At 41.9% G+C, this 17,187-nt stretch overlaps 2 protein-coding genes across 2 annotated transcripts in view; one reads left to right on the top strand and one right to left on the bottom strand.

Moving 5' to 3' along the window:
* Positions 1–2,131, bottom strand: part of LOC119734259 (FK506-binding protein 15-like) — a 55,558-nt gene extending 53,427 nt beyond the window's left edge. Inside the window, exon 1 of the mRNA XM_038207641.1 lies at positions 1,940–2,131. Coding sequence (XP_038063569.1) covers positions 1,940–1,992 — 53 coding nt within the window. The 5' untranslated portion in view covers positions 1,993–2,131. The remainder of the gene's footprint in view (positions 1–1,939) is intronic.
* Positions 2,132–5,516: 3,385 nt separating this feature from the next.
* LOC119734638 (clotting factor C-like) lies at positions 5,517–16,554 on the top strand. The gene is made up of 9 exons (XM_038208187.1): positions 5,517–6,262; positions 9,670–9,879; positions 10,445–10,687; positions 11,081–11,257; positions 12,106–12,294; positions 12,853–12,995; positions 13,627–13,732; positions 14,146–14,346; positions 14,855–16,554. Exons 1-9 carry the CDS (start codon positions 6,175–6,177, stop codon positions 15,310–15,312), a joined length of 1,815 nt encoding a protein of 604 aa, XP_038064115.1. The 5' UTR covers positions 5,517–6,174; the 3' UTR covers positions 15,313–16,554.
* Positions 16,555–17,187: the final 633 nt, after the last annotated feature.

The following is a 17,187-nucleotide window of genomic DNA, read 5'->3' as shown; positions in this document are numbered from 1 at the left end:
GAAGAAAAGACATGAATCTGGGACCGAGAAACATTTTCAATTTTGTTAGAAAATACTTAGAAAATGTTCCTGACTCTCCATAGACTTTTTACACAACTGTTGAAGTGGCATGAGAATACCAGTTAGCACTGGGCATATTCTACATGATATCACTGCTTCGCCATTCAACGGAATGGGGATTTAATGTGTCTACAATTTAGGAACGGTAGCTCTTGGGAAAAATGTATTTTGAAGTTTTATGGCTGTTATGGGCTTGAAATTTGATGGTTCTCTTGGGTGATAGGTTTTTCAAATTGCCAGATCACATCCAAATGTAGACCCGTGAACGTGGCTTGTAAACTACGCCACGCTGTTGTCTATTTTCGAACCTGGCGAACGTGTCCCTCTGACTCCCTCCGTTACACACACTGGACGTTATTTTGCCCATGTAATAAGTACTCACATATGAAGCTGTCTTGAATTCTATTTGTACGTCAAAACTTGCATTTGACGAAAATTGAGGACAATTCTGGCTCCGGTTCATGAAGTCCGTCCGCTACTGCTAGCTGCCATTTTCTCCCAACTGACGCATGCGCATTGCGTTTTATTTTCGTATGATTCGACGGCTGTTTACTGTCGCAGCTAAAACAGACATCGTTTTAGACAAGTTTCAAGTCCTTTCCTCTCTCACCGCACCGCACGCGGTCGCACGTGCGCCCTCGTGTGTGTGCACACACGTACTGTACACGAGATGAGCCGAGCAGCCAATCGTCTGCAGGTTTTTTTTTTCGGGGTTGCGACATGAAACAGCCGTCAATCTGTCCAAGCGACTCAGACGCATCCGGGGTTATTTGTCAGGGTCAGGTTAAAATCTAATTTCTACACGTTCGTATGGGTCTTTACTGATGGGCAAATTTCGTCGAAATTACACAGCCGAAACAATCGGACGGGCAAATTTAGATTTCTAGGTGAGTACTCAACACCCATACGGAATTATGTATGTCGGATCGATTTCGCCAGGTTCGAAATGAAACAAGAACGTGGCGTTGTATACAACGCCACGTTCACGGGTCTAATCCAAATGTTACCAAAAGGCGATGGGTTTTGTCTTGACCGACACATTTTATGCGTTGTAGAGGAGTAAAACCCTATGGATAATATTTGCATCACCCTGATGCAAGCTCATTTTAGAATTAAGGCAATCGTTAGATAGAGTTCTAGTTATGTACTGGGACTAAGTTAGGCTTTCTGTGCTTTGTTGAATTTCTCATAACGTTTGCATTTGTGGAAAGAATGTTGCATCCTTAGGCCACAGTATTCCTCTTAATTATATTACTGCACAATTGTTGAAGACACATGAATCTGGGACTCAAAAATATTTCAAATTTTGTTAGAAAGTACACTGGAAATGCACTCAGATGGAAAGATTCCCATATCTGGCGATTCTGGCCATCACTTGTCACTCTGTAGTCTGTGCACAATGTGAGACTTGGTGTTTTCTATTAGTACTTCAATATTTTCCCTGCTAATTTTGACTTTGGACACATTATCACTTTCTGATGGCTGCTAGGTCACTGAAGGGAAAAAGTAGTGATGGCCAGATATGGGAATCTTTCCACTCCCAAAATTGGTTATGCCCACTTCATCTCACGTCTTTCCAATATTTTTGCAATGACTGACCAGTTGAGATGAAGAAAAAAAGTGGGGTCAGGTTGCACATGTGCAACATTCTTTTCGCTTATTATCTGAATGTATGTAGAAATGAAAGTCATGCAGACATGCAACGAACTTCAAACGAGGAATTGTTCCTTAACAACAGACTTGACGGACAACTACAATACTGGCATTGAGTCAATGATTGACATGACTGAACAGTGGACATGTGGTTCGACAATTTGGGAAATTCGCTTGACAGCATCGGCCGGCAAACTAAAAACAAATTCATGAAAAGGCTGCATACTTTCCAGGTGGAGGTCCAAAATCCCCTTCCCCCTCTTCTCCGTCGAAGAACATGGTTTCCGAGCGCTCAAGAAGCTCAAACCGGTAAACTTCCGACAGAAATAAATTGTCGATTTCTCGTGACTCTGGTAAATGACCCCTCCTCCCCTCAAGCGAAAATGGCCGACTTTACTGTCCTTTAAAAAACGAGTAGTTGGTGCTGAATCATTTCGATGCCTCAAAAAAACAATTGCGAACACTTTTTAGCAAATTAAAATCACATTAAAGGCTAGTGTACAGTCTTACTGTGAAATATATGGTGACGTGTACATTTTCAGGGGTTTATAAAACCTGAACCTCATGTTACTTCCGCTGCATCACATACACGTTGGGTGACATTTCTAGATGTACACACAATTTCATGTGATAGTGATCACACAAAATGTGATAGCGCCCTCTTTTTTTGTAATAACTTTCTGTTCTAGCAGTTAATTCCGCGAACTAGTGACGGAAGTGATTTTGTTTGCATATTGATTATTGCTGAACCAAAAATAAAAGTGTACATTGTACGGTTTTGTACCTTCTCATAATTAACTAGATATTTCAACTTTTTCCCTGAATAGAGTAAGATTGATGGCCTACCTGGGCATCTATTTTTGTAAGTCTTTAAGTTCAAGCTGGTTTCTCTCACAGTGCCCTTCAACATGATAAATTCGAAAGTAATTTCTTCCAAAGAATACTTTTGATTTGTAAAGTTTGTGACATTGATATCATTTATATATTTACCCCAACTTATATAGGCCTGCACCCACTGGAACTTTTAGTCTAGTATCCCCTTGCAAAGATCTATGAGCAATTTCTGCAAAACAAGACTGCGTCCTATGACCTCGTGATTTTGACCATTCAGCGGGCCGCCTTCTATAGCCTATCGCAGTGGAGGATCCAGGAATTTTCGCCGGGGTTTCATCGGCAAAAAAAAATCTGAAATGTAGACAGGGTTTTTTCTCCGGACACTTGGCCTCCGAAAATCAATAGGTGGGTTCGGCTCGTACCATACTTTCAATGGGGGCGCTGTTCAAATCTGACTATATTTGTTGTAGTCACAGACATAAGGGTGCAGTGAACTAATTCAAGTGAGAATTTCTACGCGAGCTGATTATTAACATAAAAAGTGACCCCCCCCCCCCACAGTTTTCTTTTAAAAACGGAGACCGTCTGGCTTTAAAAACGGTGGAATTGTGTAAATGTAGCCAAGAATCAATTCCCTGGTTTTGGGGCTTCCATCTGAGGGCAGGCTTGATGAAATTACGGTTGAAAAATGGGTCCTATTTGCCTGAGAAAGTGGAAGGATGCCACTTGTAAAACGGCTACATGCAGGCTTGGGAACTATCACTTTTCGGGAGGTGATTTTGTTTTGGTGTGGATATTTAAAAATGTAATCGGCTAATCTACCCAACATTGAAAAGAAATGAAAAGATGAAGTACAAGACAATAATTTAATTTTTGTTTGAGAAACCCCTGTGATGTTGGCTTGCATGTTATCAAGGGCGGATCCAGAACACAATTTTGGGGGGGGGGGGGCCAAAAAAAAATTTGGTCCCCCCCAAAAAAGTGGGTCTCAAAAATTACGGCGTGGGGTTCGGGGCCCGTGAGGGCCCCGAAAAGTTTTTGGATTCTAGATGCTCTGTGGTGCGATCTGAGGCAATTTCTGACCACTTTAACCAATTTTTTTTGAGGAAAAGATGGTGGTGTACTCATTGCCTGCCTTTATTGCGATGTCACATTAAAAAAAAAAAAAAATTGGTTTCGTTTTGGGGGGGGGCCATGGCCCCCTTTGGCCCCCCCCCCCTGGATCCGCCCTTGCATGTTATTTGGCCCTGAACTTTGTTGATTTTACACTGTTTTCAATGGGGCTTGAATTGGTTCAGTGCACCCATAAAGGTTCTTTATGTCTATGGCTGTAGTCGCTCTATATGGCGCTCTCTAACCCATACATTTGAAAGGAGTGATATTTGTCGCCCTCTGTTGACATAGCTTAACCATGAATCAAACCGTGACCCTTTGCTGACCTTACTATGCTGCCCCGCAAGGATAACTTTATCCAATTCGTGATTATGAGATCATCATTTCCCAAAGAGGGGAAAGTGCCCGGAAACCGAAACAACCCGTACAGTTGTTTCAAGAGATGATCCAAAACGACCACGTGGTTATGGAACACTTCCCGTTCATTTTGCACTGGTATCCGGCCATGCGATTTCTGCAATTTGAGGGTTAAGTCGCCGCAAAAACGAAATCAAATTGTGGTTTGATATACATGAAGGAGTACCTGACAATGCAGAAAATAATGATTACAAAGACACACTAGGTTATCACTGCACAAGCTTTTGAAAATGGGAAAATCTGGCATTTCTTTGGCCAGTTCATGTCTGTGAAAGATATGACTATTAAACTGTAGGCCTACTAGCTATTTATCCCTCACTTTGTTGGAGCGTTGAAATTATAGCGGATGGTATTTTGATGGAGATGGCAGATGAAACGGGGACCAGTGGGAGTTCAAACACAGACAGACCCGAGTTCATGGGCAGTGTTGGTCATGCCAATGGCTCTCGGTGACTGCCACGACTTGTCATTGTTCTTGATGTATTGTGTAGGCTTATTACCAAATGAGCCACTTTTTATGTCACGTCGTAGAGATCGAAAGATGAGGTGACATCAATGCATCCGTCAAAATGTCCGCGTATATTCCGATGACGCTCTGAAATATCGTGGCCCTGAAGGGACATCAACACATCGCAACACATCTTTGCAAATTGCACAAATAATTTGTGCGATGTCGCAAATTTTATCGCAAATATTTGCAAAGATATTTGCGATCTCCCTTCAGGTCTACCATATTGAAACCACATTTTTTTTTTTAGATTTATTGATTGTATGTCCCACGCACGAGGGGTACAGGGGTCAGGAAATGGTATTGGGAGGGGGAGGGGGTTGAGTGAAGCTACGGGTGGGAACATTTTGAAATCGAAGATGCGTTCTCAGTCGTGCACTAGCAATTTCAGAATAAATTTAGTAACTTTGAGTCAAGCTTGGCGCTGGCCCAAGTTTGTCGAAACAGTAGTCATACAGCGGCTGAACGGGGGCGAAAAAAAAAATCGCGAACAGGGGGGGGGGGACCCCCGATCGCCACTGGTGCTTGCATTTTGTTGCCCCTGGATTGATGGTATTATACGACCATGGCCATGCCAACTAATTATAAACAGCTGAAGTTTTTAATCAATAAACCTATACGTCTAGGCCTCTACACCCTTTCTCGGGTAAAGAAAGGATCAACTTGAAGGTATTGGTAAACCGTACTATACCATCTAAGAAATACTCCAGCAGTGTTCGGGCTGTATCATGCCCATCAATTTTGTTTCGGTTAATATTGGTCATATTTCTGGGGAAAATCTGAGTTTGACTTCCGGCCAGCAAGAACATTGTTTTGTGGGCTGCCATTTCTTCGCAGAAAAATAGGCGGATTTGGTCTCCGATCCGACTACCGCACGCGGTGTGAGTAACTGTGAGCGTCGCGAGCAAGAACGGCGTACCGTTACATGGATACTTCAACCCCCAACAATCCCAACTCAGACGCTACACACAGTCTTTGGAGACCGTCATCCCCCTCACTTCCGTCACCAGGAAATCATAATCCCACGGACTGCTATCTAGAGATGTGTGTAAACCACGCGTGCAACTTGTGTTTATAACGCACATAGACTGAGCGGGCTGCATACGAGTGGTTGGTCCTATGATGAGAACTGACAATTTTTTTTAGATGAGTTTAGTGGAAAAGCTGGACGACAGCTCCATGATCATATTGAAAAAGATTTTGTCTGTGATCCGAGACTGAGCTACCGAGAAACTGCTGCTACTGGAATTTTTCATCGTTGAACGCCCAGCAAACTGATTTCGATATACGCCATACTAGTACTAACTGTCACATTTGACAGGGAAATAGGTATATCATTGTAAACTGCGCTCACAATCTCAAAAAGGCAAACAAGTCCGGGACAACCAAAGGTGCTGACGTCTGCCAAGTATACCCACAGACTGTCCATACGTCTCATTTCACCCGTCACCCGGGACCCGTCTGGCCCGCTCCGATCGTTGCCCTACGGACCCCGTACTGATAGACTGCCGAACGAACCATCGGTGACCCTGAAATTTGTTTGGGTAACTGAGGTACAAAAGTCTACTACTCGGACGTAGTCTGCAATAATGTGGCTGTCTGCTGCCTTTCTCTTAGTGCTCGAAGTTTTCTTGAACCTCAGTCTTAGGTGTGGACAAGTACAAGGGTTCTTCGTTCGTAAGTACATCTTGTTTTGCTACTTTTTTCCTCTCCACACAGCTCGAAAGGCTTTACTTATACTGTTGTGATCTCAATCAACCTACTGACGGAGGTACACAGCTGTACGCGGTCTGGAACTCGTAAAAAAACAAACCATGACAGCAACATCTGGGAAGCGGACCATACAGTCTCAATGATGGAGGAATTAAATTCCTTTATGCTCAAACTTAATATGTCAGACTATCAATCTGTATTCCACATGCCATATCTGCACAATAATTATTGTTTGGCAAATTAACTAAGTGTACGATGTAACAGTGGCATATAGGACCTATTCTTGTTTAAATCCAGCGAATACCAATTAGGCCTAAAGATTATGATTAATAGACTGTTGGTGGTGTTTGGACCTGAATCATAATAGGCCTACGTGTATGATCAAACCCGGGGTTATGCAAATTATATAAGAGAGTATACTAACTGCCATTTTTGTTGAAGATCCAAACCCTCAACCTAGGCCTCCCATGAGCTTCATTTCCGACACTAATTATGTCGTTCTGAATGATTTACTTTTGCACAGAGAAGGTTAAAGGAAGTTAGCAAATCACGTTTAAAGTCGTTATGATTACACCAAAAGGTCGGTGAATAAAAGGAATTACTTCAACGTATAAGTTAAACATTTTGATCATGAACAACGACTGTTTTAGAAAGCCTTTTATCAAAAGGTTTTTGTGCTCGGAGAAAACTATTGGAAAAAATGTACACGAATTTAGAAATCACAAACGCCCGACATATAAAATCGGCAGAAAGGATCGTTGCGTACGGCATACATTTTCGACATTTCTCTTTTCGACAATGTATTTTGTGGTACGGTCAGCGTAAATGTTGATAACATGGTCGTTTTCTCGAATAAAATAAATTCTCAATGGTTTATCTTAAAAAAGTGAGTCGGCTTCACGAAATCAGCCTGACCCCTCCCCCTCCCCCGTTATAATAGCGCAACGGAATTGTATGACTTTTCTTTCTTTTTAGCAGGCTGAACCACTTTTGTTTCGCAGAACCAGCTGTAATTGTACGCTTGCACGGTGTGACTGTTCTACCACCCACTGTGTGTTCAGTCACAATTGGTTTGATATTACGTTAGTTTCAGCGAGTTGTAAACGTCGACCTTCATAATCACAGCTTGTGGCACGTCTAGCCATTTGTTTATATACCTTTAAAATTGAACGAAATGCGAATCGCAATAATTATGTACATATACACGGTTTGCGAAGACATTCTTCCGTTGTTTCTCTTCTCATACCAGTTCTTTGCCCTTTTCATTGAAATTTTACAGGTTTATATAGGCCTACAGTACCGTTTGGATCTAACATCGAAAAGAAAAATCAATTATAAAGTATAGTTCACCCAAAGGCGTAGCAGATTGTGTCTTTTTTTCACATATTATTTCACTACAGACTTTTTTGGCTCGCTTTCAGAGAGTTCGTTCATCTTGGTAATGTCTCCTGACGTCAAGGTATTATAAACAAATATATGCAAAGTAATAGTCGGACGTACAGTGCACTGCCTATTTTTGGCTTGTTGTGGCGGGCGCTTTCATTAAAACCGGAGACTTTCCTTTCTAGGGCGTCAGACTCGATTTTTGTTCCGCTCCTAATAGACCAAATTATCCAAAATTAGCGGCATGCCTTGAAAGACTAGCAAACTCCACCCATTCCTACCCTCGAAGTCAGAACAATCATCGCCACAGAAAACTAGTTTGTCTATGACTATACAGACCGTTAAACTGCCAAATTACCCATTTTCCTAAAAAAAAAAAAAAAAAAAAAAAAACCAGCTGTATATTTCACATGTGCTTTTTTAAATTGTGTTTCAAGTATTTTGTTGCATTTTGTTTACCTTCGACCTTTACTGAAGTTGAAACGAAAGATATAAAAGTCGATGCTAACAAAACCAAAATCACATTTTTAAACTCCTTTTCCCCTTTACTCGGGGAAATTTGCACAATTTGATAACCGAAGCTCGCACTTTTTCTCCCACATGGTAGGCCTATGTCTTCTGTCATCTGTTTGTTTTTGAACTGTCAAATCCGAAGCGGAATCTCTAACGTCAGTTCATTTTATTTCTAGGCCTTCCGATGACCCCTCAAACATCCGATGTTGAAGAAGTATATTTGTATGCAGGAGTTGAAGTATGAATAACGGCTGTTTCATGCTCACAACACACTGAACTTTAGTTGGCTGTTTCCTGTCATTGAAAAAAAAGCACCATTAGCAAATAATTACGGAACAACACAAATGCTAGATGGTAGTCTTGATTCTAGTCTGGATTTCAGTCTCTTACCACGCACCGGTAAAAGTGTAAGAAAGTGCATCATTTCTTTTATTTCCAGGGCTCGCATTTTTTAAGGAGCTCCGATACCGATTTGATATTGATTTAGGTCTGTAAAAAAGTACCATTCGAAGCAAATTGTGTTGTCTCTTGAGCCATTATAACGCCCCTTCATGTTAATAGTTATAGCATTCTAATATTCATTAGTTGTCAATAGTCTAATGTTGGAACAACTTGGAAGAGGAATAACATGTCGTAAAAGAAGAAAAATCAGTGGTCAACTTGAAATTGTTTCACCAAAGCCCCGGAAACACAACAGCTTAAAAAGAACTCGGTTAGCAAATCGCGTGCTGGAATAAGTGCACAAACATACGCCAAGTTTCCGCTCATTACTGGTATGGTGAATTACTGAGAAAGAAGACATCCATTCAATGGGAATAACACTCCGGTAATCATGTCCTGCACGAATTAGAGAGGATGAAATCAATCCTCAAAAGTTAGGATTCGTGGTTGACGTTTTCTTGGAGCGGTGCACACGATTACAGAAGGGGAAGTAAGTGCCCTTTGCACGGAAAAGAAATAAGGAAATTGATGACTGATTCCAAAATTTTATCAACGGTGTTTTAGGTCTTTGAACTCGATGTACTTTTGACAAATTGTTAGCTTGGAATGGAGATTCTATATCGTGTTGACAAAACTTCTTATGATGTTGTAGTTGAGCAAAAATTGTCAGTTATATATCTCGGGAAGTTATTTCTTATCATCTTACAGGAAAAAGGCGAATCGGTTTGAGGTTCTGTGGATTTTCAAGTTTTTTTGTTAAAAACGCCATGGCTTTTGAATTATCTTGTCTTAAAAATGGGGTGTCTTCAGGTGTTTGGAATTTGGAAACAAATATCGGTTTAAGTTAGTTTTGTTTTAAATTCAGACGAAAAATAATTTACCGTGTCAATATTTTGATGATAAAAACAATTGGCTGACCTCGAACTTCCTGAAAGAAAAATATCCTCGTCATATCTTCTTTGTTGTATAAAGCCTATATTTTGCATTGATGAGATTTCTCTTGGTTTCAATATACTTTACTCCTCAACCCACAGCATTCTGCGAGGACAACCGCCGGTTCGCGAACGGGTTCATCAAGTACAAGAATCTTCCCCAGGGGAGCAAGACGTTCTACAGTCGGGCGCAGCTGACCAACGGCGTCCTCAAGTTGTACAAGTGCCACAAGGGTTTTATCGTCAAGGGAAGTCCGTCCGCCGAGTGTGTCAACGGTGTATGGAACAATAAGGCGCCGAGATGCGTCCCAGGTACGAACTACACTGTAAACACTACATTTAGAGTTTGAACACATTTCGAAATATTGTACTCACTTTTTCACACGTTTGAATCTAACGAATGTTTAGATTATGAACGTCTGCGGCAGGTGTAGGCATCGTACAATAGCATGTTACTATCATCAAGTATAAATTGTTAAAAAGAAATAGTATTCAAATGAATTTTAACTAAGCGAAGAAGCCGTGAGGCGAATTGTGAGTAGGCTAGGCTACGCATGACACAAACTCTGACCAAGGGCAAAATGTAGTCGTGACCATTGATCTCCATATATACAGATATGTGGAGATCAATGGTCGTGACGGACTCACTGAGCTTGTGTAGTCTTTTTCTCCAGTCTCCCCTCGATTAAATGTCCAAAGTTACGATGGCCATGTCAAAAGGGCACTCTTCCCTCTTAATGACGGGGCATTCGATCGCCAATTGGACCCGAGTATCGATGTCTAAGTGCAACATTGCAACCTTGAAGTCATTCTTAATAATCAGTTATCCAAATCGTATATGAAAACCAAAATTTGTTTTTCCCCCTGGTCCGGTTAGCCGGCTGCGAGAGGCTTCAACCCACCGTCAACAACTACGAGACGATCCAGTACTCCAACGAGCCTCGGTCGGACGCGACGTACCGTCACGGCACAGTGGTTCAGGTGTACTGCCTGCAAGGGACGTCACTGGTAGACGGGGATGGGTCCACCACCTGCACGGCTGGCGAGTGGCTGCTGGGCATCCCGTTCTGTCTGACCCGGGAGACGTTGACGGCCGACGCGGACCCTATGAACGCTGACCGTAAGGACAGTTTTGTTGGTATATGGAGTCCTGAAAATCATGAAGCTTTAGCACCAAGGGCTAGATAGTTTGAGCTTCCGGAGGAGTTTAGGGCCCTAAAAAAGGAAAATGTATCGCTAGTAGCCTTCTTCCTTACGATAGCCCCGTTTGCCCGAAAGGCAAAAGCACTCCAATTTCGCGTGTTCTAGCCTCCCCCCCCCATTTTTCAAAAAAGAGAAATGAATTCTGAAACATTTTTTGGTGTCAAATTGTGGTACTAGATGATAGCTTAGTTTTTAAAACGCTGATTTGTATTTACATGTTTTGAAGTCGTAGGCTTCCATCACTTTTCCCAGTTCAGGTAACTTTCTTTACTTTTTAATCGTGAGTTTCGCCTTTTTTGACCCGGTATAGATGTGTGTGAACTTCCGCACCTGTGGTCGGGTATCTATCTCAACGACGCCCCCGACGCCGTGACAGACGGCACGGAGGTCGAGTACGAGTGCTCCCCGTTCGCCGAGCGAACTACCGACATCCCGGTGCAGTGTTACCAGGGAGAGTGGTACCCTGACTCCCCATCCTGTATAGAAAGTAAGAACATTATAGCAATATTTGCATGACCACGTCGAATTACCTGTGACTATACGACTTGTAAATACACACGTCCATGGAAATCTCAGGGCTTATATTCTACACCAAAAGTATTGAAATAATTTAGTCATTCACTCATGATTTTTTTTTAAGATTTATTTTTTATATACAGGACGGAAGACTAAAGTGCCTGTCTAATCAATGCCATCATGATCATCGTCATTATCACCATTATCAAAATCACCTTCCTCATCACCAGCTCCACCAGCATCACCAAAATGTACAATCACCTCAAAATTTCAACCCAAACTCCAGATATGAGCATTTGGAGTAAAGTCTACCAAAGCACATTAATCTTAAACTTCGCTTCAAACTACTAAGTCGTTCCTGGATCTACTGAAATCCATCGTTGTTTACTGTTCGGCTTGTTCTTTTTCTGTACGGCAACTTCCAGGGTTTATAAAAGGGAGGTATCATGTGCCTTTTGGGTGCGACACCCTAGAAAACAAATGTTTAAATTCAATTGATAATTTTCTAGCATTAAACAAGTTATGAACTTTCAAATGAGACACTATTAGTGTTTTCGTTTAAAACGAAAAAAAATCGGTCCACGCTAAGTTATATATATATTTTTTTCAATCAGGCTTCTAGACTTGACTCAAGTAGCACTTAATTCAACATCCACAACAAACTCTGACATTACAACCAAGCCTTGAATTCCATCATCAACATCGTGCCCAAAATGCACCAAGTGCCATTATTTACAACGCGTACTACTTCGGTCTATGTACGTTTTGATATTGGTAGAGGTTCATATAATAAAACTCTAAACCTTTATTTGCAAACAGAGAGTTGTCAGCTCCCCGACCTCCCGCCTTACGTCCTCGTATCCAACGATCTGAGCGATCCCGAGAAGTTACCCCACGGTAAACACCTTCAGTTCGATTGCGAGAAGGGCTACCGCAAGGTACAAGGTGACGACGAGATCCGCTGCTGGTTCGGCGAGTGGACCGGGAACGTACCGAGGTGTGAACTAGGTACATGTACACACCATTTTGATCTCCATCTTTTATCGAGGGCGCCCTCTGATCGAGGGCGCCCTCTGTTAATTTCATGCACATGCAGGCCAATGCCTTTTCGAAATCGATTATTTTGTGGTTAGGATTTTTGCCAAAACATTGGCGTGTTGCAATGAGTAGTAAAATGTACAGTATCTGATTGTTAAGTTTGCGTGCAGTGCGTTCCTCAGCCACCCCCCCCCCCAACCTTTGTAGGACTCGAACCCTCGACCTCTCGCATACTTGCGCATAATAAGCAGATTTCTATTTGTCAGAACTACAAACTGGTGACCGGCCAACAACTTGTATGGATCACCTTGATCGAGTAACAAAACAAATCAAGATAAGAATGATAATATTTGCTATTAGACTTTTTAGTTTAAAGCGGTCCAACGTTTTCTGTAAAAATGTTGAAATTAGGTTAAACAACATAGTTCACACCAGTTATCCGACCGATGAAGAAGGAATCACAAAATGCTGATTCGCCTTTTCCATACTTTTTTTTGGTCATGCTGGTTCTTTTTCAACTGATCCTAGACTCCTCCGAGGATTTTTCCATCTGCGGCGTGTCCGGAGACATCACCCAGCCAGTCCGAGGCCGAGTCATCGGTGGGTTCGACGCCAACGATGCTGCCTGGCCGTGGCAGGCCGCCGTACGTTGGCAGCGAGATGACGGCTCGGTAAGCTAGAAATAGTTGAGCATAGGGCGCCTAAAACCACACACATAACCTATACCGTGAGGGTGCTCCCCAGTCTATAAAAAACATTCCATAGACACCAGTGTTAAATCCCCACGCCTCAACATTCTTTTAATAATACTCAGAACTCTCACGTGTATATATTCAGGCTGGCTGCACAGAAAAATGGTGATCAGCATGTCATCTTTTCTTTTCTTTTCGATTTTGGGTCATTGACTTTTTGGAGAAACTCACACAAAGAAGACCACCTCTAATACCAATGATACTTTCAAAACTGAAAAGGTGACCATTTTGAAAAAAAAAAAAGATCCCTCCACAATATGGCTAAATAGATAGCGCCACTTTCGGACCCATTTGCATTCAAAATGCTCAGAATTGGAAGCCCGAGTTCAGGCCAGAGGTACAGTGCCATTATCTTCAATATACATGTAGAAGAATTCGAGTGTATAACTTTTATTCATGAGCTCGGCGGACGGATATTTGGCCTATTTACTGGGGTGTACACATAGGTCATAATCCAGAGATATAGGTAGAACTTGTAATTTCTCCCGACTTACAACACAAATAAGCCGTTATTACCAATGTATTGATCATCCTTTTTGATATTATTCAGTGGTTTTTCTTCTGTGGCGGGACTTTGGTGGCACAAAACTGGGTCCTTTCGGCCGGTCACTGCTTTGGGTACGATGAGGATATAGCCCGACTACAGGTCAAACTAGGTAAGCAGTAACCTCGATCCCCTGGGTTGGATCCCAAGCAAGCTTGTTTCATTTTATGCTATTTGTGGGGGCGAAGATGTACAAAATACGCTGGTACCCATCGCACTCTCGCTGGCACCCACTGATGAACTTTTATTTCAGTGTCGTGGGGTCAATGCAAACTGTGCAATGGTTTTCATTGGTCAGACTGGTTAGCTTTGCACCTCTTTGACAAAATTGTGTGAAAGCTGTCATCGTCTCTCTTGGACATGGCGGCCTGGGGGCGAGCGAAAAATTCCATATTGTTTGGTAGTATAATAATTATGGCGTCAAGTTTGGTACCCTGCCTCTCCAAATTGAAAGCTTGAACGATAGAAACAAATGGAATCTTTTGAAAACAATTTCATCTTCATTTTTCTGATGCGTGTGTGCAGGACTTACACATCGTGAACACGACAGCGGAACGTACAAAGAGCAAGTCTTCAACATAGACGGTTTGTACTTACCTAAACAACACGATTTCATCAACTTCGACTACGACATTGCACTCTTGCACCTAGCCGAGCCTGCCGTGCTCAACACCTTCGTCAGGCCAGTGTGTCTGCCTGATGTACCGGGACCAGACGATGACGTAGGTAAGTGATCAGTTTTTTAAATCATTGGCCTGCTATGGGCAAATCAATATATACAATAACACCACGCGATGTTTGGTAGGGAAAAAAGATTGGGCAAACCATAAAGGTCGTGTCACATCAGTACCACCCCTCCCCCCTCGAAGAAACTTACTTATTAATATATGGACGAATTGTTAGTCCATTTTAGACTGTGAACTGTGGTTAAAAAAATTATATTATACCAAAAATCAGATGATCCTACTAATGGGCCTTATTGCCTGAAGAAGTTATATATCAAGAATACCCATTGGTCAATGTAAGCAATCGAGGAACGGTCAGTCCAATAAGGAAAGCCGCTACATTAACTTTCGTGCTTATTGTGCGCGCGATTTGATAAGTTTCGAAAGAGTGACAACATCGGCGTACTTAAAGTTCATCGTGCAAGGGAACTATTTTGATCGGAGGGAGAGCTAGAGCAAATTACAGCGCCCAGTCGTTTACTGACAGCCTGTTCTCTTTTCCTAACCAGACGCGTTGATTGTAGTGGACCAGTTTGCAATGGTCCTAGGCTGGGGCCACAGCTCCCCAGTCCCGGCCAACAGCAGTCGGGGCAGCGACTTCGAAGACGTACTCCAGCAACTGGAGATGCCGCTCCGTACCGACATCACCTGCATCAACAGCCTGATACGAATCGGGGAAGAACCAGATCAGTTCACGCCTCACATGTTCTGCGCCGGGTTCAACCGCAAGCAGCGCGACGCCTGCTTCGGGGACTCCGGCGGGCCGCTGATGCGGCGCATCCTGCCGCCCGCACCGGGCGAGACGGACTGGCGGTGGGTGCAGATCGGCATCGTGAGCTCGGGCAAAGGATGCGCCGTTAAGGGACAGTTCGCCTTCTACACCCATGTGCCAAAGCTCATGTGGTGGGTGGATCAGGTCATGAGGAGCAACCACACGCCCTCAGAACATGACATGTACCTTGTATGATTCCTGGGAGACTGTTGCCACAGAAACAAACTTTTTTTTTTTTATAAAAGAGAGAAATCACACACATCGTGGCCACTCATGAAATTTGAAAATCCCAAGATGACTAGTGAAAGGAATCCCCAAGATATCAGGATTATGTAGCACAGACATGTGAATGTGGCTCACTAAGTGTTCAATTAACACTTTGCGCATGCGCAATCCATACTTTTGTGTGTTCTCAATGCGTTAACAAATTCCCAAGGCTCAGCGAAACGTTCCCAAGACCTAGCCTAACTTCCCAAGATCTTGGGAAAAATCCCAATGAGTGTTCACGGACTCCACAATAGGCCAATGTACGAGAGAATGGCGGCGCTATATCTATGCAGTGTTGGGGGTCACAAACAGACATGACTCCAATGTTATAGACGTAAGTCCAAAAAGTTACAATCTTCAATTTTAAGGTTGAAATAAAGTTGCAAAATCAATTCCAGTAAACGTGATATGTCTACTGTTGGTCCCCATAAAATGGGGTCATAATAGCGCCCTCACTCGCCCAATACTAGATGGAATAAAGGTCATCATTATTTTCACTCGACTGATAAAGTCTAATTTATTCTCCGTTCAATTTTTCTCCATTTGACATTTTTAGGAGATTTGTTTTGAAAAATAGTGGGTTTTTGGCTGGTTTTGATATGCAAAAACGTTGCGGCAAGGATATGGTGCATAAAAGATATAGCATCATTTGAAAACCACTTAAAATAATACTACAGTGTATGTTTCTATGCTCGCCACTGTTGTATATCTTTCAAAATAAAACTAATTCGGCTTTCATTTTTAAAGTCAGTATTATACTATTAATTAAACTTTGACTTATTTGATTTACTATTTAATAGTATTTCTTGTTAGTTTAATTCTCCTTATTCGTTGTCCCTGTTGTTCTGTGTTATTCTATTTAAAAGAAACTTAATGTCACACTCTTATGTGGCTAATAATTACTGGAATTCAACTCGCGTCCTCTTTTTTTTAATCACTAAGTTGATATGCACGTAACTATTAATTTAAAAAAAAATACAACTTTTCTTATATTTTGGACGTATGAATTGTGAGTAAAAGTAATTATATGCAACCCTAACATTTATTATTTTTTTTAAAATTGTATATCGATTCATAAATTAGGTAAAGTTTCCTGCAAATACCTAGTGAATACTGTAATGTTCAAACGTTGTATTATCCGTATACCTGATTTACATTCTAAGGATGGAAATAAAGTGTAAAGATTTGATTAAACAATTTTGTTTTCTTTCGTTGTCTGGTCGTCAAAACAAACACAGGAGATAGACAAAACGTATATCAAGTTTGACGAACAGAAATTAAATGATACATGTACTAGTATTGAAAGCTATGTACGCACTTCGCATAGCAGTATAGTGATGTGCAATATAAATGCCAAACTAAAGTATCTCGATTTTAATGACTTTCGGATACTATATTTTTGATTGCTTTTGCAGTTTAATTTGAGGCTTTATTAACTTTTAATAACAATATACATGTAAACACTCGAGTGGAATATGACCTTCCATCCCCCCTCAATTTACTTGATATGCGGGTCGGGCTGTGTTTTGTACACGGATCTCAGTTAATATTCGATCACTCGTCGTGCATGGAAACAGAAAAATTGCTTGTTCTATTCATTTAGTTTGCAACATATTTCAAGCAAAATTGAGTTTGTCTAACACTCCAGGCAGCTCATTTAACATCGCCAATACACTGCTATGCATGTTTTTTTGGAGAGCAAAACAATACCAAATAAGGACGGATCTAGCTCTGGCTCAAGGGGGGGGGGGAGCTGTCAAGGAGGGGGAAGTGGGGGTTGCAGGCATGTGCTACCCTTTTCTG

This window comes from Patiria miniata, unplaced genomic scaffold, assembly GCF_015706575.1.
Source record: "Patiria miniata isolate m_02_andy unplaced genomic scaffold, ASM1570657v1 HiC_scaffold_27, whole genome shotgun sequence".
NCBI classification, from domain to species: Eukaryota; Metazoa; Echinodermata; class Asteroidea; order Valvatida; family Asterinidae; genus Patiria; species Patiria miniata.
Note: the sequence above shows the minus strand (reverse complement) of the source record. Positions and strands in the feature narration are given on the sequence as shown.